The following is a 24,943-nucleotide window of genomic DNA, read 5'->3' on the forward strand; positions in this document are numbered from 1 at the left end:
GTGGACACTATCACCACTAGGCTACCTACCCACCTATGCTCAAAATTCAAAATTGCATCTGACTACTATGACCACCAGACCAAAGAATGCTTGCCTCTGATTGGTCAAAACAGGATGAATATCAGGTAACAAGTTGCATTCAATACTTTTAAGTTCCATATTCATCACATCTAGTATTAATTGCCTATTGTCTCTATCAGCTTCTATAAGAGGAGAAAAACCACATTCAATTTCCAAACTACAGTAATGGTTACCATGGTAACAGTCTTGCTTCACACATCCTATTTACCTATGCATCAACTAGTTCTTTTGTAGTCTTGCAAAAACATCTGCACCAAAACAATCCATATTAGGCTTAACATGAACAACATTTCATAGAACACTGCCAATTCATGAAAATTATATGAACTGTGTAAAGAACCAGATTTCAGAGCATTAACAGGAGTACACACTCATATATGGTACACAGTTCCTATCAGAACAGTCAAGCTTGTATAATAACTGGACCCTCTAGATTTTCACTTGTCTCGGACTAACTGACAAGTGGACATCACTGCTTTAGGGGAGCTATTACAGTTATGAAACATTCATTCATACAAACATCTGCCACCACCATAACAAACTTAATACCAACCACCCTGACAAAGATGTCTAGTCTTACAGCATGAGTTGTGCATCCTTGATGGTCAAAGATGTCTAGTCTTACAGCATGAGTTGTGCATCCTTGACTGTCAAAGATGTCTAGTCTTACAGCATGAGTTGTGCATCCTTGACTGTCAAAGATGTCTAGTCTTACAGCATGAGTTGTGCATCCTTGACTGTCAAAGATGTCTAGTCTTACAGCATGAGTTGTGCATCCTTGACTGTCAAAGATGTCTAGTCTTACAGCATGAGTTGTGCATCCTTGACTGTCAAAGATGTCTAGTCTTACAGCACGAGTTGTGCATCCTTGACTGTCAAAGATGTCTAGTCTTACAGCATGAGTTGTGCATCCTTGACTGTCAAAGATGTCTAGTCTTACAGCACGAAGTTGTGCATCCTTTGATGGTCAAAGATGTCTAGTCCGACAGCAACGAGTTGTGCATCCTTGACTGTCAAAGAGTTGTGCATGCAAAGATGTCCTTGACATCCGTTGTCAAAGATGTCTAGTCTTACAGCATGAGTTGTGCATCCTTGACTGTCAAAGATGTCTAGTCTTACAGCACGAGTTGTGCATCCTTGACTGTCAAAGATGTCTAGTCTTACAGCACGAGTTGTGCATCCTTGACTGTCAAAGATGTCTAGTCTTACAGCACGAGTTGTGCATCCTTGACGGTCAAAGATGTCTAGTCTTACAGCACGAGTTGTGCATCCTTGACTGTCAAAGATGTCTAGTCTTACAGCACGAGTTGTGCATCCTTGACTGTCAAAGATGTCTAGTCTTACAGCACGAGTTGTGCATCCTTGACTGTCAAAGATGTCTAGTCCTACAGCACGAGTTGTGCATCCTTGACTGTCAAAGATATTATAATGCAATTCTATTATGATAACTATCACGGCCCCATTGGGATCTGAGCATTTCAGAAGGGATGTCACTTTTCTCTGACTTTCTTACTTCTCACTACTGTCGTGAAAGCACTTCATTGGATGGCTGTTTATAGCATCATGCAACTGTAAACAGAACACAATATCCCTTGGTTGCTTAATGGAGGTTGGGTATGGATCAACTGTTTAACAAAATATCCTGAGTAACTCCATATATTTTTATCACACCAACCTGGTAACATGAATTTGGAACATAACATTGTTATTATGTTGAAAATAGTATGTAATTCTCCAGCCATGTAAAATCTAAACCATGTTCTGTGATGCTGACAATTGTAATTGGTTCACACTGACGAACACTGTTTAAATAACATCCATTGTCCCTGAGCTCAGCATTTCAATTTCATCTTAAATTCATGAGTTCATAACTATCCACATGACACGGAGTACAGAAGTCATGAACAATGATGGAACATGTGGATAAATACAACACAAACCAATAACCAAAAACATCTTCTATTGCATTGCCATCGTCAAGAAACATGGCAAACAGAATTTGATATCACTATTGACAGGTCATATTGTTTGAAGAAACAGGATTTAACTTGAAGGAACTCGATTTAAGTGCAAATTCAATTTAAGGGAATGGATTTCCAAAGATGTGTTTAAGCTAACTTATTAATTTTATATTGAAAAATGTATACATTACACATGGGAGAAACATGCATTCACAATCCAGAAACAAAATGCATCTGTCGACAACTGACTGACTGAGTTTGGTTTTACGCCCCCTGTTAGCAATATTCCAGCAACATCACAGCAGGGGACACCAGAAATGGGCTTCACACATTGTGCCCATGTGGGGATTGGAACCTGGGTCTTCGGCGTGACGAGCCAACGCTTTAACCACCAGGCTACCCCTCACCCTCTTCAAAGTGAAGATACAAAAAAACGTCTCATATAAAGTACTCGATATTGTCTCTTTTTCAAGGCCAGAGTGAGTGAGTATGATTTAACACCACTTATCAATGTTCCAGCACTATCACATCGGGGAACACCAGAAATGGGATCTGTTGTAGCCTTATATGTTGAAAAGTCAAAAAAAATGTAGCTATATTTCTGTAAACATGGAAAATAACATGGAAAACTATCAGACAACTAACATAACATAAATAAAACAGAAGAAAACAAGTGGACAATCTTAAACAAATCTTAGTTGTAAGGGGAACATAACACAAAGAACATCTGAAAAAGCTATCTTCTGACAGACATATTATGACGGACATCCATGCCTGAGATAAGGTTTTGTCTGCTGTATGTAGAGGCAGGTTAAGCTAACAAATAGATGTGTTTGTAGAATGTCTTCTTCCTTTCGTGAGTGAGTGAGTGAGTATGGTTATACGCCGCTTTTAGCAATATCACGATGGGGTACACCAGAAATGGGCTTCACACATTGTGCCCACTTCCTTTCAAGAAACGTGTATCTTTGGTCCCAGTGTGAAGAAAGGGTACCAATTTGGCAAATCTTGGATTCAAACCCAGTTAAAGCAGATGCTGATACAGTTAAGGGAAGCAACTCGGTTCATTAAGTTTAAAGCACCATTTCTGAGTCTCAGAGAAGCACTGTGCAGATGTATCAGTGTATTAGTGCAGCAGATTTGCTTGTTGTAGTACACACAAAAAACAGATCCATGAAGATATACTCATTCAACAACCGATCTGGCTACAACTTACAGTCCACGTTCACTGTATGGCTAAGTAGTACGAAGCTTTCATCAGAGTCAAGGTGCAATAGCATGACAAATACATCACTTAGGACAAAATGTGCCGAAACAGAATTCCTTTACAATGTCTGGTAGAAAATATTTCCATTGAGATGACACTGCGTGAGCAAGGTTCTACTGTTTCAGACCTAGCTAAAATTCAGTTCTATCCCAGCAGCATACCAACCACTGGCAGAATGATGATCGCGCATATTCAGTCAGGGGAGACAACTCATTTATACCAAACTAGTCTACAATTCACTTCAGGCCGACGGTTTATTCAACATGACACAACTGGGGTAGAAAACTGGGCCTGAGAAATATAGGGGTGGGGTCAAACCGCAACGACAACAACCACGGTCTCATGGGCACTAAGTATTTCACTAAGGACATTGTGACCATCCAATATCCATTTAGCTCACAAGCATAACATTGTGCACTAGGGGTGAAACGGTACGGTACATATTGCAGTACAAGACCTTCGGTTCGATCCGTTTTGTTATACGAGATATGATCATAATGCAGAAAATTGACGACAGCAGCCAAAATTTAAATTTGTTTAATAACATGGGAGAAAAAAAACAATCTTTGTTATTTTGAAGGAACAAAACTTATTTAAAAAGGTTAAATGGCAGTACGAAAACACTGAATTTTTGGATGGCATTACGGTATAACGAAAGGCAAAATACTGCAGTTCTACTAATACAGCGTTTCACCCCTATTGTGGGTCTGCTATACAACCACACAGAGGAGCAGATCAATTTCAGAGACAAAACAGTAGGACAACAGCTTTCCCAAGACAGCAGCCAATAGATAATTCATGTAAATTTGCTGATAAATTAACCATATTTATCTAAACAAGCTCTGTATCACATGAGGATGTCCACGTCCTCTTCTGACGGCTCGGTGTGCGTAGACAAAGCTAACACTTCCTCCTTCACAAACAGACCACTCCGTTTTTCTTTCATCATTTGGCGGTATTCTTTCTGCCGCCGCTGGCGGATTGCTTTCTGCTGGTTCCTACGATCTTGGCATTTTTGTTTCTGTGGGAAAAAGGAAAATTATCAATGACATTGGCTTTTTGTGTGGAACTTAAGTTGTAATAAGATGTACGGGGATGAACCGCACCAGTGTAACAGAAGGGAGCTTTATCAGTGGAAACAGTATCATGACCTCCGCAGCGGGGGAGCGAGTTGAAGAGCATTTTACTAGCAAAACCACATGACAGCTTAATGTAGCAAGTGAATCTGGAGAGAAATCTGGATCAAATTCAGGGACATGGATTCTGTAACTGATGTCAAGGGCCTTGGAAATGCTGCAATCTTGTATCAAATTCAGGGCATCAGAAATCTGGGATCGAGTTTATAGCATTGATATTTGAGATTCAATTTAAATACCCAGAAACGAGTCAAATTCGGGGACTCGTATTCAAAGACCCATTTCTTCCTAAACAAGCTTAACAATCACAAATACACAGATGTGTTGAAACATACTATGTTGGCATAGTAATAAGTTGTCAGGTGAATACCAGTAAATGTCGACCAAGGTTTACCAATGTTGGTACATGAACCAGAATGGCAGTGACTTGTTCGTTTCTGTTGCACATTCATAAAATGTCAAACGCCAAACGGAACAGACGAGACATTACTTCAATGTGCAAAGTACACAATTCAAGGGAACATTTAGTTACCAGAAAGAAAAGATTCATTAACTAATCAAATACAACAAAAAAACAATTTACTTGCAACTAGCTTTCATTATTTATAATTAAATGTTTGTTTAACCACCAAAAACTTCCTTTAGGCATATTAAAAAACATATGCAAACAAAATTCAACTAATGAAGTACCATTGCTCTAGACATTCCAGCTGTCAGTATCAAGATATCAACAAAACTGAAAAGATCAATCTTTAGAACAAGTGTGAACAATGTAACATGTTATATTTGGGATTACACACTTTCTTAGTAAAGTACAGATTCTAGTACTTTTGTTGGGCTGAGTCCCATCCGGGATTTGAACCCACACTCTCAGAGTCAGGCACCTAATCACCAGCACACACAGTCAGACATCTAACCCACTCAGCCACCACAAAATCAATTAACAGTACACTGCCATCAGTACAGTTGCAAGTATCAAGCTCTTTCTAAACAAGACTGGATATACTGTAAGGACAATCTTAAGACTGACTTGTTTTTTCCACCAAAACCAAATGCCTGTTGACCAAGGTTTACCATTGTAGGAGCATGACCCAGAATGGCAGTGACTTGTTCGATTCTCTTGCACATTCATAAAATGTCAAACGCCAAACTAAACAGACGAGACATTACTTCAAAGTGCAGACTGAGCAGAGCTCATTCCCCAACTGTCCGTACTTGAAGGACTTAAACCACATTCTCAAGGTCACAATTGTTTCCAGAAAACAGAAGTGTGGTTCATACGTTTTATGAAAAGTTTGTAATGATTTATATTTGTATGACTTTCTATAATGTAACACTGGTAGTCTAAGTAAACTTAGGCTCAGTATTATTCGTCACACTGCTATACTGAGTCCTAGTAGAAGGTTGCGTCAGCTAACCTTTGAGCGACCTATGACCGTCCAATCAAACGCAAGACAGCCGAACTGATTTAATCAATCATACAATGACTGCTTGTTAGGGTTCGGCAGGACTTACAAAAAGGTTTTGGGATTTTCTTTTCCCTGGTCGCTGACACTGATCTATTAACAAACGAAATCCGCATAAAACACAGTAAATACACTTATGGGTTTCTAATGACATGGTTACTATTTGCTTATATTTCCGCAAGATGACATCCTTGAATATTGACAAAAATGCTATTTTCAGCGGCTGTTTACTCATTGCATGTATCACTCGGAAGTGATCTTGCGGAAAATAGCAATCGGAATCGTTTGAGTTTTTTAGGTCAAGGTTCAAATGGTATGCACGAACGTTAACTTTCGCGATTTGGTAAGCTGTGTTCTGATTGGTCAGTCCAAAAGGTTAGCTGACGCAACCTTCTACTAGGTTTTGTTAGACTCGGTATAGCAGTGTAACGAATAATACTGAGCCTAAGTTTACTTAGACTGGTAACACTGGATATACAAAGGAATGTGAACAAATTCAAAAGATTTCTATCAGTACTTGCTCCAGCTATTGGCTGTTTACTTTTTACACATGTATATATGCCATGGATCTTTAAACCTTCGGTCATACCCAGATGTACACAGGGCTCAAGATAACTTTTGGGGGTGCGAGTGTACTTACACATCATATTGCAAGTGGAGGTGTACTGAGAATTTTGAAGGAGTACTGACATGTTTCTGTGTGAGCGAGTTGGTGATGTGGTTTGTCTGGACGATTCATCGATCACTATTTCCAACCATGTATTTGTATTTGAAGACGTATGAGAAATAACTGAGCGACCGTGTGATGCGCGAAATGTCAGGTCCGACTGGATATAAATAGGAACAGTGTAGTTTTTAGCCAATCGAAAAATAGTGACGCATATCGTTGCATGGCAACGCAAGGGATTCCTACCGCCGGGGTTTCCTCATGTGTCAAATCTGGTTTCGCAAAAGAAACTTGACAAGTATTTATCCGAAATAGATTTCCATTTGCACGATACGCACGGAAATTAAATGTCAGACGTACAAAGGTATTTATGTGCGTACACGATATGCTTGAAATCTTATATTATGTCGTACTTAATTGATTTTGAGGCGTACATTACGCCTGTACGCCCCTTATCTGTAGCCCTGGTACACACAGACAACAAAGAAGGAGTTAACGAAGGATAAACCTTTTAAGGTTGCTGTATTTTGAAGAATGAAGCATTTACGTAGAACCCTTCAACTTCTGTGACCGTATTGAGCAGGGAGAATGTTAAAAGGGGGTATTCTTACCTTTGTTGTTTTCTTCTGTGCTGAGTTTGGACATTCCGAACACAAATCTTGTGACGGACAGCTGACTGGAACATTGAGCTTAATGTAGTCCTGGATTTTTTGTAGTTTTGTGTCGTCTATTGTTTCCAAATCTGTCAAATAGAAAATCCTCATTAGTTACTAGCCATCCTAATAAATGCCATGGACCTATTTTCTATCTCAGCTTCAGAGACCATTTTAATGTCATGATGGTAAAATCAGATTAGTACCATGATCAAGAGAGGTTCTGTGTTGGGGAGCAGTATTCAGGATATTTGTTCTGAGAACCAAGGTCATAGATACTCCTATAATGTAACACAGGTGTGCGATTGTCGAAGCGCTAAGATCTCATTTGGGGAAAGGCACCTCTGAGAGTAACATGTCCAGTTATGTTGAACTACAAACTGAAAAGATTAAAACATGAATAACTCTACAATATCAGACACCAGCTTGTATATGAACTGTCACTATGCTCCGTTCTACTGAATCTCAAATATACTCAGTTAAAAAAAAAATGCAACTCCCATAAAACTGTCATGAATGAAAAGGTTGATGTTTCCTTTTGAAAACATGCAAAGAAATAAACTTGAGTCATCAAAGTGAACGAGCAATTGAACTTAATTCAAAACCAGTTGTTTTTGTCATAATGTAAGTGATTGAGTTCAGTTTTACGTGGCTTTTAGCAATATTCCAGCAATATCATGGCAGGACGCCAGAAATGGGCTTCACACATTGTACCCATGTGGGGGATCGAACCCAGGTCTTCGGCGTGACGAGCAAATGCATTAACCACTAGGCTACCCCACTGCCCCTATAATGTAAGTAAGATATCAGATTGTGCCATAATGACTTTGCAAATATGGCCTCCATTAGTAGCCACTTTGGTATCATCACACTGGAATTACAATGACTGAGCATCAAAGACACACTTCACCTTGATTTATGTTTCTATTTCATGGAAATTCAAACATTTGCAATATTCGCATTTCTTCTCGATTTCATTAGTTCCAGTTGGTATTTTCTGTACAAAGTGATTCTGTCAGCATGGTTTAGATCCATTGACCACAGCAGATCAGTGGGAGTTATGACATGCTGGGATATAATCTGGCATTCTGTATTCACCCCAAAGGTCATCGTGACACCGATGAAGCAAACTTAGAATGCTGGGAGACTCATGAAGCGATCTAAACAAAACTTTAAAAATTCAAATGTTCCCATTAAAAGACAGATTTAATATTTATAACTGCAATATACAATGTGACAGGTCATGTACCCAACACAGACCAGTCACCTTCCAGTTATGTGGGGAATCGAACCCAGGTCTTCGGTATGAGCAAATGCATTATCCAGTAAGCTACCCCACTGCCCCTATAATGTAAGTAAGATATCAGATTGTGCCATAATGACTTTGCAAATATGGCCTCCATTAGTAGCCACTTTGGTATCATCACACTGGAATTAGAATGACTGAGCATCGAAGACACACTTCACCTTGATTTATGTTTCTATTTCATGGAAATTCAAACATTTGCAATATTCACATTTCTTCTCGATTTCATTAGTTTCCACTTGGTATTTTCTGTACAAAGTGATTCTGTCAGCATGGTTTAGATCCATTGACCACAGCAGATCAGTGGGAGTTATGACATGCTGGGATATAATCTGGCATTCTGTATTCACCCCAAAGGTCATCGTGACACCAATGAAGCAAACTTAGAATGCTGGGAGACTCATGAAGCGATGTAAACAAAACTTAAAAATTCAAATGTTCCCATTAAAAGACAGATTTAATATTTATAACTGCAATATACAATGTGACAGGTCATGTACCCAACACAGACCAGTCACCTTCCAGTTATGCTGTAGTTTGTGACACCTCCAAGTCCCAGGTACACCTCCCCAGGACTAGTTACCATGGTTACTGTACAGATCAATTTCATTACATTAGCAGTTTTGGCTTTCAGATTATAACATGAGACAAGCAGGATTTGTCAATGTGGCCTTGATTTAAAACATCACTGCCATATGTAATGAACTCTGAATCAAGTTAAATAACACCCAAAATTGAATGCCTGAGAATTGCACTACCACCAACCATGAAATATCAACTATGGCCATATGAAAATGTTTTATAACTTCTTTTCATAAGTATGTTTATCAATGCAGACTATCCCCTTGTACTATATGTTGTTTATACTGTGGTGTCTGCCTAACATGTAGCAGATCATTTATAGTCCGTTTGACTTCATTTTGGACCGATGAATTGCTCACTAACACAAAATCTAATAATTGCAACAAAACCATCTTTTGCACAGTCACATGAAATCGACAGACCAACTCTAATGATGATCTCATAATTTTGGACACCCGAATAAAAATGTTTTAAGAAACGATCATTATTTTGTTGTCACTTTCGCTATTTTATACCAGGGAGAACCACTTGCTAGTAGAACAGCCAGGTGAGCGAGTTGTACCTGTGAAATTGAAATTGCACTGCACAACCTTGTTGATTACCTAGCTGTTCTACCAGCAAGTGGTCCTCCCCTCATAAGAAATAGCGAAACGCAACAACAAAATAATGAATGTTTGTTAAACAACATTTTTATTCAGGTGTCCAAAATTATGAGACAAATCATCAGAGTTGGTCTGTTGATTTCATGTGACTGTGCAAAAGGTGGTTTTGTTGCAATTATTAGATTTTGTGTCAGTGAGCAATATGGTCCAAAATGAAGTTAAACGGACTATAGGTGGTGACTTCAACTGGGGATGGCAGTTTTTTCTCTTTCCACAGTTACATCTAAAACACACACGGACTGGCGTCTTTCCAAACATGGAGGGCATGCTTAGTGAACACTAGAATTCTAAAGCAGGGTTCGATTTAAGAGATGTTAACCTACTTGCACCAGGTGCAACCTAAGATAGAAAATCTAGTTGCACCAGCCAAATTCCAGTTGCACTGCTTTTATTGCAATAGTAAGAAATATTCTTAATATATTTAATGTAAGAAATATGAAATTATTTAGATGTTTTATTCAGTTTTTACCCACTCAAAAATCTAGTTGCACCTGGTGCAAGTTAGACAAATATCTAGGTTGCACTTTGTAATATTGGGTTGCACCAGTGCACGTAACAAAGCACTAAACCGCCCTGTAAAGGAAAATGTAACATCTTGGCACACAGCAAAAGAAAAAGAAACGATCCCATCCATATCATAACTGACTCTCTACAGTACAATATGATTCAATGGACATTTGCAATCTGATTGTACAGGCTGTCATTAGGCTGTCATTATGCTACACAAACTACAAAACTATCTCAATTAGTTTCCACTTGGTATTGGTTGTACAAAGTGATTCTGTCAGCATGGTTTAGATCCATTGACCACAGAAGATCAGTGGGAGTTATGACATGCTGGGATATAATCTGGCATTCTGTATTCACCCCAAAGGTCATTGTGACACCGATGAAGCAAACTTAGAATGCTCTTCTTGCAAAATGGCGCCTAATGCTCATTTTCACAAACTCTCTTCTTCAAATAATGTCCTCCCGACAACTGACCAATTAACAATCTGTATCTTTACAACACAGATGACTACCGGCTAGAAAAGTGCATGTATCCAGAGGTACAGAAAACCTGCGTATCTGCATAAATTACGCAAATATTTATGTGAAAACTCAATTCCTATTAAGTCTATTGCGTACAAGTACGCTTGAATTTTTGTACGTACTCAATAAATGCGATCTTGCATGCGTACACACAAAAATGTCAAATCTTAGCTTGGGTACCCGTGGATTAAGATAAACTAACTTTAATAGGTATATTGAGAGGTTGTATTTCAGGACACATGAACGTGACAACTTGCAGTCTTATCGTTTTTCATATTACAGATCAAATACAAATAACAAACACCAACATTTAAACTTTATTATATTTTAAAATTAATGGAAAATGGCAAAATACCGAATTGAGTTTGAGTGAGATGAGTATAATTTATTTGGTTACTCAAATGAAAAGTAGGATACCCAATTGAGATGAACACCAGCGAGTACATAACTGAATGACCCAAAACGTTATCTGTAGCTCTGTCTAACACAACCATTGTTTTCACTGCATACACCAGACAGTCATTTGCATATAAACAGATAATACCATGGCAACAGGAATGGAAAGTGAGCTATCATGTATGCGAGTCACAAAGCACTGTATGCCACTGAAAAATATTTTTAAAAAAACAACCCAGCTTCAATGACTCATCAAAATGTTGGCCTTGACAGTAACCATAATATGGTGGAAACTTTTAAGATGCCGCAATGAACAACTTTAGGTGGAGTTTTAGGTTTCTAGAAGTAAGCATAACCCTACTAAGAATTCACCTCAAATGAACTCAGTGTGTGGAAGAGTTGGACACTTGCCTTTGACATCTCTCTTTAGGGTGAAGGGTGGATTTTCCATGGGGTTAGGAGACTCTCACCTTATTATTATAGGATATTTATATAGCGCACATATCCACGCACCAGTGCATGCTCAAGGCTGGTATTTTTTTCCCTCGATCATTGGATGTCAATCTCAACAGCAAATCACATTATCAATCTCAACTCCCTGGGGAGTATACAACTCTTGCAGCCACTAGGCGCACCGAGTTATTGTGGCTTTCTCATCCTAACGAGGTTCCCATTCACAGCTGGGTGGACTGGGACACATAGTCACAGTACTTTGTCCATGTTCACTGCACGTTGCTGTACCCGCAACTAGGTGTTTGCACGTATTCATGTGGCCACCATCTGGTCAAATACCAACGGATTCTTGGGTTCTTTTAAGTGCACTGTATGACAGGGTTGTGTACTGTATGACAAACTCAGTCTGGGGTGGGGGTAGGGGAGGAGTTCTGGGTGGGGGAGATGTCGGCACTCACCTATGACAAATTCTCTGTCTGTGGGGGACACATAGGCGTTGGGGTTGATGATGCGGATGATGTCAAGCTGTTCCCTCATCCCCAACTCGCTGCTGATCACCTGACTCAGCTCTTCAACCACGGACATCTGCTCCGTACATGACAGCATACTCCTGGAAACAACACCTTCAGACTGTAGCAACATCACTATTGCATACTCCTAGAAACAACACCTTCAGACTGTAGCAACATCACTACTGGAACATCACCACTTCACCACTTCACCACCTATTTCCTGTACATGACAGCATACTCCTAGAAACAACACCTTCAGACTGTAGCAACATCACTACTGTACGAACATCACCACTTCACCCTATTTCCTGTACATGACAGCATACTCCTAGAAACAACACCTTCAGACTGTAGCAACATCACTACTGTAGCAACATCACCACTTCACCCTATTTCCTGTACATGACAGCATACTCCTAGAAACAACACCTTCAGACTGTAGCAACATCACTACTGTACGAACATCACCACTTCACCCTATTTCCTGTACATGACAGCATACTCCTAGAAACAACACCTTCAGACTGTAGCAACATCACTACTGTACGAACATCACCACTTCACCCTATTTCCTGTACATGACAGCATACTCCTAGAAACAACACCTTCAGACTGTAGCAACATCACTTCACCCTATTTCCTGTACATGACAGCATACTCCTAGAAACAACACCTTCAGACAGCATCACTACTGTACGAACATCACCACTTCACCCCTATTTCCTGTACATGACAGCATACTACCTAGAAACAACACCTTCAGACTACTCCTAGAAACAACACCTTAGTAGCAACATCACTACTGTAGGAACATCATCACTTCACCCTATTTCCTGTACATGACAGCATACTCCTAGAAACAACACCTTCAGACTGTAGCAACATCACTACTCACTACTGTAACATCACCACTTCACCCTATTTCCTGTACATGACAGCATACTCCTAGAAACAACACCTTCAGACTGTAGCAACATCACTACTGTACGAACATCACCACTTCACCCTATTTCCTGTACATGACAGCATACTCCTAGAAACAACACCTTCAGACTGTAGCAACATCACTACTGTACGAACATCACCACTTCACCCTATTTACTGTACATGACAGCATACTCCTAGAAACAACACCTTCAGACTGTAGCAACATCACTACTGTATGAACATCACCACTTCACCCTATTTACTGTACATGACAGCATACTCCTAGAAACAACACCTTCAGACTGTAGCAACATCACCACTGTAGGATCACCACTTCACCCTATTTCCTGTAACACTCTAGCAAGTCTCATTAACTCATGCAAACAATAATTCTCAAATCTCCATAATAATTTTCCAAAATGAGTGAGAGCTAGCTTAGTTTTAGACCGCTGTTAGCAATATTCCAGCAATATCACGGCAGGGGGGACACCAGAAAGGGGCTTCACACATTGTACCCAGGTGCGTTATCGAACCTGGGCCTTCAGCGTGACGAGCGAACGTTTTAACCACTAGACTACCCCTCTGCCCTTTTCCAAAATGAAAACTACTGCACTGTATAGAAGGTTGACCTGGACCATCAACCACTATCACAACATGCGTCCAGTGACAGCATGTGTAGAGACAAAGTACTGACTGACTGAGTTTGGTTTTACGCCGCTTTTAGCAGTATTCCAGCAACATCACGGCGGGGGAGACCAGAAATGGGCTTCACACATTGTACCCATGTGGGGATTCGAACCCGGGTCTTCGGCGTGACGAGTCAACGCTTTAACCACAAGGCTACCCCACCGCCCCAGAGACAAAGTAACAATCTGCCTACAAGCCGAGGATGTACAGTACATGCACTGAGAATATCATGTTGATATCAGCCGAATGGACAGCAGAAACCCAATGAAATTGAGCACATTCCGGTTAAAGTCTGATTGCTAAACAAAGATCAATGTTGCATGATAAGAAAACACTCCAATTGTCAATTTCCTGATCAGTAAACAATACACTGATTGGTCCGATAAAGGTCGTTCTGACAGGTGACCTGTAATTGGATGTCCCCAGATCCTTGTTTAGTGGAAGAGTGAGTGAGTTCAGTTTTATGCTGCTTTTAGCAATATTCAAGCAAAATCACGGTGGGGGACACCAGATATGGCCTTCACACATCAGTTTATACATGGCTATCAAATTTTAGGGCGTTCCCATATTTTTTGTTTGAAGTATACATCTATTTAACTTATTAGGGATCACCTATCAAGTTCAGCCTTACAAAGTCTATTTATTAACATCATAACAAACTGTCTGCACAGAAACCTTAGATCCACCTGGAATCGGTGAGTCTGTTACGTCTGTACAATTTCTCTCAGCACTGATACAACCGAACTGGATGAAACACCAGCTAGGCTACTTCAGTGCTTGTATGGCAAACAAATACTCAAAATTTTATCTTGGCCCCTGCTGTTGGTATCCTGCACCACCAGAAAGGACATCATTATCCGAGTAGAAAATAGTACACAAAATGTACAAATGATCAGAAGCAGGTGTTTAATGTAACACTGCCACTACTTTCCCAATTTACAATTGGTATTTATTTATGATCACTACAGAGCTACTTATTTATCGTTTGTGTGTATCTTACAACTTCAGCACATCTCACATATGAGAATAGTGTCACGATTTGACAGATGCAACACTATAAATAGACTCCATACCAATCAACACACGAACGAATTTGTAGCACGCCTACGTTTTACTGGTCCATGTAGACCATGTGATCTAATTGCATACATTGGCACGATATCGTTAAGAATGAAGAAAAACTGTATCCATATTCCAGCTGGAATTTGAAACAAATATGAAACATTTAAGCCCACTGATGGCTCCGAGATGATAAGAATAAGAACCACGTTCAGGACAAAGCAGTTCATGTACCCATTAAGAGATTGGGAAATAATCCTGAAAGCGATGATCCCAGTGGACAGGTGAAAAGAGTAGGTATTAATTTGACACCGCTTTCAGCAATATTCCAGCAATATCACAGCAAGGATGGCAGAAACGGGCTTCACATATTGTACCCATGAGGGGAATCGAACCCGGGTGTTTGATGTGACGAGGGAATGCTTTAACCACAAAGCTACCCCACGGCCAGGTACTTACCATCTTTTACCATCTGTGCTCTGAGACTTGTGCCTCTTCTTTCCCATCTGAGGAGACGATTGTGCGTTGTCTACTTCACATTGGCTGTTTTTGTTGCAGCTCTTACTGCTTTTACTTTTAGGGCTGGGGGTTTTACTTGAGTTGTTCTTACTACTGCAGCTCCGGCCACTACTCGAGCTGGCCTGACTAGCGCTACAGCTCTGTTGACTACTCAGGCTGGACTGACTGCTGCTGCTGACGCTGCTGTACCCAGATGTCGTCGACTGATTGTCTATGTCATGGGATCTACTCGACACGCCCCAGTCTGTGTCCGCTAAGTCTATGTTATCTATTGACAGGACATCTGAAACATGGATGAGGCAGTCTGAAACATCTGTGTTGAGACATCTGTCATTTCTGTCATCCAATGTTTCTTCTAAGTAATTCAAATGAGATTAAACTATCGTGAAGTGCTTGTTTGTTTGCAGTTTTACGCCGCACTCAGCAATATTCCAGCTATATGACGGCTGTCGGTAAATAATCCAGTCTTGACCAGACAATCCAGTGATCAACAGCATAAGAATTGATCTATGAATTTGGGATACAATGACATGTGTCAACAAGCCTGACCACCCGATCCCGTTAGTCGTCTCTTATGACAAGCACGGGTTACCAAAGACCAATCACTGTCATTTATGTTCATTATGATTGTTATCCAAGGCCATAATCCATTATTACTGATCCAATACTGATCATAAAGTATTTTTATATATCAAATATTTGACAATTGTGAGGAAAGTGATACATGTCACAGAGCTCCAGATAAGATTTAGCTCATGTGGGTACTGTACCCACTGTATTTTTTTGGAGTGGGTATTATGAATGTTGAGTGGGTAATTCAATTTCCGTTACCCACTGCTTTCAAATATGAGCATATTTCAGTCATTTTACTCACCTAAGTATTATGTCATTGAGTAAGTTTACTAAGCAGGTATGTTCTGCCAACTTGATAGCAATCGATGTCATTTTCATTACGCAAGCGACTTTTATAAATATATTCCGTAGGCAATTATTTTTCAATGCGTAAATGGGAATTTTCTATGCGTATTTTACCCGGATACGCAGCTTATCTGGGCCTCTGCATGTCAGACATTTGAAGCCTTGAGGAAACAGTGACAAAAACGATTCTGATAATGATCAGAGATAAAGTTTAACACACAATCAGCGGATTGTGGCACAACAAGGGGAGATCACTCTGCAAAGAAGGAAACAAGTTCAAAACATCGACACCCCAGTACCTTCTTTTAACATGAAAATATTAATCTATCAGAGACTAACTGGCAAGACAACCAAGCATTCAGATGAAGCTACTAATATCTTCTATAAGATCATCAAAAAAGATTAGATCATCACTCAACATGCTCAACAAAGTGTCTTAATGTCAAAAAAACAAACACTGATGAATGATTTCACAAGTGAACTACATATTATAAAGTCTAAACAAAGGGTCTTACTTGAATTTGCGCCATCATCTAAGATGTTCAATATGGATGCTTGCAAATCACAGAACAAGGCTTCGTCCCCATCGATATCGACGTACAGATCGTCACTACATTCGGAGCTTGCAACACTAGCATCACATGACACGCTGTTCAAGAAGGAATACATATCCTGCTGCAGTTCTGGCTTCGGCTGTCTGTGAATTCTGTCGAAATGGAACAAGGTGATTCGTGACATACGTCAAACATGTAATTTTTTTAATAAAATTGATATTTTATACTTATCCTGACTCATGCTCTTTTGTTTGTCTCACACAACCGTCCTCAAGGGCGAAGGAGGAGAGAGTGACCAGCTTGGCTGGTCAGGTGATCAATAAGGGCGCCAAAGGGCAAAGGGAGGCTACTCGTGGGGTGAGTGATTTTATGTCCGCTTTTTTAAGGGAGCTACAAAAGGGGATTCAAGTGTTCCACTATAGTTCGCAAGAGGAAGGAGACAAGCAAAAGAGCATGAGTCAGGATAAGGAAAAATATACAAAAAATACAACCTATTTCAAACACTTTAACAGTGTGAAGAACAAAATGTGTTTTTTAATTCTTTTGGATGTTTCTTTGCTGGTGTTTAATGCCGATTGCTGCAAATATTTCAGCTTAATGACAAAGGTCTGTAATCTCGTCTGGAAATGACAATCCTGTGATTGATAGTGTGAGCATCAACCTATGCAAGTGGGATTCAATGTGTGTCTCTCAAGTCAGCGGGTCTGACAACCCCATCCCATTAAGAGTGAGTGAGTATGGTTTCATGCTGCTTTTACAATCATATAGGCTTCATACATTTAACTCATGTGGAGAATCGAACCCGGATCTTCAGCATGACGAGAGAACACTTTAACCACAAGGCTACCCCACCGGCCCCATCCCATTAAGACATTAGGCACTTCTAAGTTCTTGGGACAGGTATTGGTTACTGAAGACTCATTCGAACCCCTATGTTCTGCTGAAAGTCAGTCTAGTTGTAATTCCTGTCAATCTTTCTTCCCAGTACATTCAAATATCTTGAAATCTTTCATACACTTTACTCTGTATATTTATTTTTCCCTGTACAGTTACGCAAAAAGAGCATAAAACACGAAATAAAATAACCTAACAAAAATTCTACCCAATATTGTCTACATAGTTAAATAAGAAACACCAGCAAAGTTCATATAATTTCTACCTATAATTTATTTTAGATATTCCACTTTCAAATACAATTCTTCAGCAAGAAAAGGTAGAGCCACAAAACTCCCAGATTTACAAAGACAACACATCATGATCAGTGTAAAACGTTAAGACAGTGGAGACTGATCGTAATCCAAAATTTGGAAGTACTGATATTGTTTCAAGTTACTACTCACCTGGAAATTTCTGCCTCAAAAGCGTTGATATCAAGATCAAGGTCAAAGTTATCTATAGGTACTTCACCGGTGTCAGAGCTGTCCGAAAACCATGGGCTGAAATGAATGCAGGACATTTTCAGCAAGATGTTGAAATTCAAAGTGTGAGAAAGCAATGGTGGTATTTTCATGGGTTTGGATAGGAGAGTATAGTCTAATGCTTTTTTAAATTTGCGATGATACAAAGATAGAGTCTCCGGATTTATATTCAGGTGTGGAACTGTACCCACACCATTACTGTGACCAGTTTCTGCTTTAACCACTTGGCTACCCAACAACCCTTGAAAATATATCATAGTTCTTCCATACAATAGTGTCAGTTACCTCCCTTGAACGGATGCGAATGGCTTGCCAATAGATTTCAACAACCTTGTCCTGCTTTGATACTTTTTCGCCACATTACACATGGACAAAAATTGTCAAGAAAAAACACGTTTTAGCATTCCTTGATTATTTGCAATTCTAGTTACTTATTGTTCAAAAGTAAACAAATATCCATAACATGTTACTATTTATGTCTTTATGTGACTTAACACTTCATTGGAGACTAAATGATATTAAATGTTCAAAAACTGCCCGATTTTAATTCCTACACAAAGCAACTTGAAAAACTGTATAAATAATAGAAAGAAGTCTTACAGATTGATAGAAAGCACTTAATTTTGAACACTGATCTCTACTGTCATCATAATGACAACATTTAAACTCCACAAATAAGTCTCCATGCCATATTATTGGTAACGCCAAGCTCAACAATATTCCTGCTACATGGCAGCAATCTTGAATAATCAAGTCTGGACAGACCATACAGAGATCAACATGAGCATAGATATACGCAAATTGGAATACAATGACATTTGTCAACCAGGTAAGCGTGCTTGATTAGATGATCCTGTTAATCGCCTCTTATCGCCTCTTGACAAGCATGGTTTGCTGCAGACCATTTATAACCCGGATCTTCAATGATCTTGAAAACATTTCCTGTCACACTGCTGCACAATGCTAATAAGGAAAACTCAATAATCAGGTAATTTTCAATACTTTTCAATACCTTCAACTGAATAAAACTATTTTCCTGTAAGGGTAGATGAAAGATGTATCTAGATAATGCCTCAGTGTTGTTATTATGGAGGTAAGTAACTATACCAGTGACCGATATTAGGAGCCCGGATATATGTAGTATTGCTGCATAGGAATTTAAACCAAAACTGTGAATAATGATTGTAATTGAATTTTTACCCTGAAATTGTTTAACCCTTTCATAGTCAACAAACTATCCCTGAATGACTAATAATAATTAATATTGCAACAATTGGATTGTCCTGCATTGTCTGTGTGGGCAGAGGTAGGTGAAATTGGGTTTAACGTCATGCTTGAGAATATTTCGCTCATATGACGACGTGCATGCGTGTGTATGTGTGGCTGCTTGTACTAGCCCAGACTTAAGCTGGTTTTATAGTGCTAGCCCACTGAGATACCATGCTGCAGTGAAGCATGAATACCCCACTCAGACACATTATACTGACTCCGAGCCGACCAGTCCTTGTTGTACCTATTAATGCCGAGCGTCATGCAGGGACCAACAAGTACCATATTTTAACGTCTTTTGGTATGACACCAAGCGGACGCTCTAAGCACTACACCACGGAGGCGGCGGCATGGGCAGAAGTAAAATAGGAGTGGAAAATTCTTTCACTAAAACCAAGACAACTCAGCTTCCAACCCATGAGTTGACACTTCAACCAATATCAATGTCTAAAGGTTGGTTACTTTGTTGTTTAACACCACACTCGCTGACTCAGCAATCTTCATATGTTCATTTATGTAAAGATTGTTATCAAAATCCAGAATCAATTACTACTGATCCAATATTGATGCCTGAAGGAATGAGCCGCGAAAAGGAATATCCACACTGTAGTATCACAGGACAATTTGTTAGTGTGAATTGTCTGTATCATTGCGAGCAGAGGATGGGACAATAAAGGAGCAAAATGAGGAAAATATTCCAAGAATTGAAGAATTCTGGAGGAGGGTCATGGAACTAAAATAACTCCTCTGCACTACATTTAGATTTTATGAGCAATCTCCTCCCCAATTCCAATATATACTGGACAAAATATGTAAGGAATAAACTCCGAAGACTCGCCAATATTCGCGCGGTTGGTTGAGTCCGAGGCCGTTAGGCCAAGGACCCACCCAGCAGCCAATATTGGCGAGTCTGAGGAGTTTATTGCGCTTAAACCTAAAATCATACATATTGGCGTCCTAGTTTCGTAACTCTTGCGACCGAATACAGCAATATTACTATTGGCGTCCTACATCTGGGTAGCACGGCATGCACGATACACACGCTCTACTGTGCACGTGGCAGCGTATTGGAGGGGTACAAAACAAACGAAATATTTTACTGCATCCATTTCACCAGATGTTTTCAATCATGTCAGGCGAATGGGGTTCTTTATGCGATGTCTTTTTTCACTCAAAATTAATACATTTTCCGAAGCAATTGAATGGAAGTATTTCGAGTGTCAATTTTGATATCACTCTGCAAGGGGACAGAAATCATGTAGATACAGTTGGGAATAGTTCTTCGGATGAGGATTTGCTGCGTGAGTCGCAAAACCTAGAATGGGAATTTGACCAAATGAATAGTTCAGCAGATGATGAACTGATGCTTGCTTCTCAGCAGATACAAAAAGAAGTGAACAAACAACTACCAAACGTTTCGGCAACCCTCTCTCGGTTTCTGAATATCAAAGCTTGGAAAATCTCTCAAAAAATAAAAATACAGAAAAGAAAATCAGTGGGCAGAGCGGGTTTTCGATTCCTGGCAACGTGAAAGGGATGGGCTTGAATCCCAGTTAGGCAGCAGATTATTAAGTATTTCTGATGAAGATCTGAATAGGACGCTGAGTCTGTTTGTCACAGCAGTAAGGAACCAAAGGAGTGAGTGAGTTTAGTTTAACGCCGCACTCAGCAATATTCCAGCTATATGGTGGCGGTCTGTAAATAATCGCGTCTGGACCTGACAATCCAGTGATCAGCAGCATGAGCATCGATCTGCGCAATTGGGAACCGATGATATGTGTCAACCAAGTCAGCGAGCCTGACCACCCGATCTCGTTAGTCGCCTCTTACAACAAGCATGGGTTACTGAAGGCCAATATTCTAACCCGGACCTTCACGGGTAAGGAACCAAAAGGGAGGTCAACAAGGGCAACATAGTTCACGAGATTCTTATTTCGATGAGAGATTCTTGCGTCAAAGTGGTCGAGATGTTAACCTAACCACCGACTTTGCTTTTAGGGGTTTAAGACTGACTGACTGAGTTTGGTTTTACGCCACTTTTAGCAATATTCCAGCAACATCACGGCGGGGGACACCAGATATGGGCTTCACACATTGTACCCATGTGGGGATTCGAACCTGGGTCTTCGGAGTGACGAGCCAACGCTTTAACCACTAGGCTACCCCACCGCCCCAGGGGTTTAAGAACCATTTTAGACGCTAAAATGTAATCACTGGCACAGACTGGTTTTGGCATGCGTAGAAGGCTAGGAAAGCTAGCGTCATCACACCACAGGAGGAGGATGCATTGTGGGAGTCGGGTTTGCTTGGGGAAGACACCCCGGAGAAAATTGCTTGAAACCGCTTTTTATTTGAATGGGCTGTTGTCTATATAGACTTGACCAAAAGTACATGTCATTGAGGTGAGTGAATAACATGGTGATTACTTAAAATCCTAAAATTTAAAAAAAAATGAAATTCATATCTTTTTAAAAAATAGTTTGTTTAAAAAAAACATGACGACGGCTACAGTGCAGCCTGTATGCAATGTAGGCCAGTGGGTTGTGATGACTGGGGCATCGAACCCGCGCCGCAAGCACTTTAACCACTAGGCTACCTCACCGCCCATAGACGTAATTAATAACTGAGGCAGCCTAGTGGTTATAGTGCTTGCGGAGCGGGTTCAATTCCCCGCAAAGGCACAATGTGTACAGACTGTAAAGCCCATGCGTTGTGTCCCCACCGTTATACTGCTGCAATTCAAGTGCTAAAACTGTACACTTCGTTGTGGAACGTAATGGTGCTAAAATGACATTTGACAAGAAATAAATGGATGAAAACATTGAGTTTGTTTCTGTATTTCAGTAATGGGGGTATTACTGTTTGAATTCAGCGTTAGGCCCGGGTCAGTAATAGGGCGCCAGTATTTGAAAGTAGGGCGCCAATAATACACGCGATAAAGTCGCCAATATACGAAGCTAGGTCGCCAATAAACGAAAGATACGGGCCTCCCATTCCATCCTTATTGGAGGGATATGTTTTGTAATGGAGGCAATTTTAGGTTTAAGTTAGGGATATTGGTATTTTTATTATTGATATTTTATCAGTGTGTCAATGAATAAATAGATCATTATTCATAATTTCAAAATGTACATATATCCCTACCTATTTTTGTCCAGTATAGAAAAGCATTACTCTCAGAATCAACACCAGATTATGATTTACTAAACTTCGCGGTAAGAGTTCCGTCCGTAACCCGCTTGAAATGTAATCTATTTATTATGATTATTTCTAGGGGTTGGGTTTAGATTTAGCATTATGTTACGTTTATGGTTAGGTTTAGGGTAAGGGTTTAAGTGAGCTTTCTATAAAATTCATCTATTCTTAGGCATTGATAAATAAAAAAACGGGTGTTACGGGCGGAACTCTTTCCAAAAAGGACATGCATGTGATCAATGCAACAAGTGATAGCAGTTAGGCTGCATGACCGGTTGACGGAGAAACTACACTCTGGTTGTAATACAACACGTGTATCCCTTGCGCAATGTTCATTCAGCACGTGGGTACACTTGACGAGCTGACGATAAGTTTTAAGTCTTTTTAAGACTGCACAAATTGCACGTGAGTTTGTCAGACGGCGTGACGAGAAAATTTGGCAACCTGCCCAGACCAGCCCCCTAAACAGCGTGACTAGGTTTAGGTAGCACGTGTTCGAATTGTGTTCGTAGAACACATACAGATCTGCCCTCGTCAACACATTTTCTAACAGATACAAGCAGTTGGTATTTCGTTACATGAACTAACAAATCATTATATGAATCATCGGTGTGAATAATTCTGGTTTAGTGATCGTATGTCGTCTCACTGTACCAACATGGATTCCACATGGCAAACATACCTGCCCATCGTTACGGCCATGTCGGTGATCATTCTCGGGGTATACCGGTTCTTACGCTCCTCTACTGATTTGTCGGTGGTATATGCATATAGAAATGTTACAAACACAACTGTTTCAAGAATTCCTGAAGCGTTCTTTGCTTATTAAACTGATTACTCGCGTCCACTTAGTACAACGTGGACACAATGATGTGAACTACGTCACCACACTTTACCGCAAAATCATGAAACGGGGTCTGTGATTGGTCGATCATTATTTATAACCTTCTCCACGTGATCACATTTGATGACCCTGCCAACAAGCTCAGGAAGTGTCCCCAGCAGGAAGGTTACAGACGCTGAGATTTCTAAAACACATTCAAATTACAAACTTGAAGCGAAAATTACATCAGGTTAAGAAATTAGAGCCTGTTCACTTTAAACGCGAGCTTTAGGTGTTGTCGTTCCATGGAACATGTGTCGCGGAAGAAGGTGCAGGTCACGATGAATATGTTATTTTGGTATCCAATCAAAATGCGTATTCGACAAGGTAGCGGGAAAGAAAGGCACGCAAACCACGTGGAAATGTTTAGGGTGATAGTTCAACCATTAGTCAGCGATCTGTGTTGGGAAATAGGAAATGGAGAGAGGATGGGTTGGCTCATGGTTGACTATATATACAATACAAGTAGACATGGCTATTTGGTTCAATAAATATTCCAAGTTGTTTAAGTCTTTGAGTTTGCACCTCTCGCCCTCTCATATATTTTACAAGTAGTTAAGCTACTCATATTAACTGCCACTGGTTTGTTTTAACTGAGCTGAACAAAAGATCATTGAGAAAAGGTGAATCAGTTTAGTGCGATGTTTTACTTTAATTTAGATTAATATGATATATATGTGGCGTTGTCGCGAAATTTTAGATCCCTTTGTACACATTTTAGAAATATGGTTTTGTCAAAGCAGAGATTATAATAGATTATTATAGTCTCTGGTCAAAGTGTGTCGTGTTGCGCTTTTGTTATTTGAAACATATTTCGCGTGTTTGGGAATGATAATGTTTACAATGTAGGATTTATGTACAAATATTACAATACGAGGAGGATCAGTATTCGTCTTATGAAGGGTTAGGATGTAGGCATGAAACAATACACTGGCGGATCCAGAAAGGGGGGATGGGGGTGTGCTGTAAATTTGTCCTGAAAGTTTATTACTTGTAAATCAAAAGCGGATCCATTTGGCCTTAAGTGAAAATGAACTGGTGCACCCCTTTTCTTAAAAAGCTGCAGTATCCGCCCCTGTAAAGATCTTATCATCCATAAAAAGTGTCAAGTATTAGAATTGTGACAGAGACCGCCTCCGTGGTGTAGTAGGGAGAGCGGAAGGTCGCGGGCTCGATCCCCGACCGCGTCATACCAAAAGACGTTAAAATATGGTACTTGTTGGTCCCTGCCTGGCGCTCAGCATTAATGGGTACAACAAGGACTGGTCGGCTCGGAGTCAGTATAATGTGTCTGAGTGGGGTATTCATGCTTCACTTCATCATGGTATCTCAGTGGGCTA

At 40.0% G+C, this 24,943-nt stretch overlaps 1 protein-coding gene across 1 annotated transcript; it reads right to left on the reverse strand.

Moving 5' to 3' along the window:
* Positions 1–1,575: 1,575 nt before the first annotated feature.
* LOC124269083 (protein FAM199X-B-like) lies at positions 1,576–23,621 on the reverse strand. Its single transcript, XM_046704095.1, has 7 exons — positions 23,403–23,621; positions 18,179–18,274; positions 16,800–16,990; positions 15,307–15,649; positions 12,121–12,272; positions 7,190–7,320; positions 1,576–4,330 (listed from the first exon to the last, which is right to left on the reverse strand). The coding sequence occupies exons 1-7, from the start codon at positions 23,432–23,434 to the stop codon at positions 4,157–4,159; spliced, it is 1,119 nt and encodes a 372-aa protein (XP_046560051.1). The 5' UTR covers positions 23,435–23,621; the 3' UTR covers positions 1,576–4,156.
* Positions 23,622–24,943: the final 1,322 nt, after the last annotated feature.

This window comes from Haliotis rubra, unplaced genomic scaffold (genome assembly GCF_003918875.1).
Source record: "Haliotis rubra isolate DU_JTF1 unplaced genomic scaffold, ASM391887v1 Scf142, whole genome shotgun sequence".
Classification (NCBI taxonomy): Eukaryota; Metazoa; Mollusca; class Gastropoda; order Lepetellida; family Haliotidae; genus Haliotis; species Haliotis rubra.

Excerpts from the sequence above, each read along its gene's own strand:
- LOC124269083 (XM_046704095.1), bottom strand. The coding sequence starts at position 23,434 with ATGATCACCGACATGGCCGTAACGATGGGCAG. Across the intron at positions 18,275-23,402 it reads ATGGCCGTAACGATGGGCAG|CCCATGGTTTTCGGACAGCT; the intron begins GTATGTTTGCCA and ends CATTCATTTCAG. Across the intron at positions 16,991-18,178 it reads TTTGAGGCAGAAATTTCCAG|AATTCACAGACAGCCGAAGC; the intron begins GTGAGTAGTAAC and ends CCATTTCGACAG.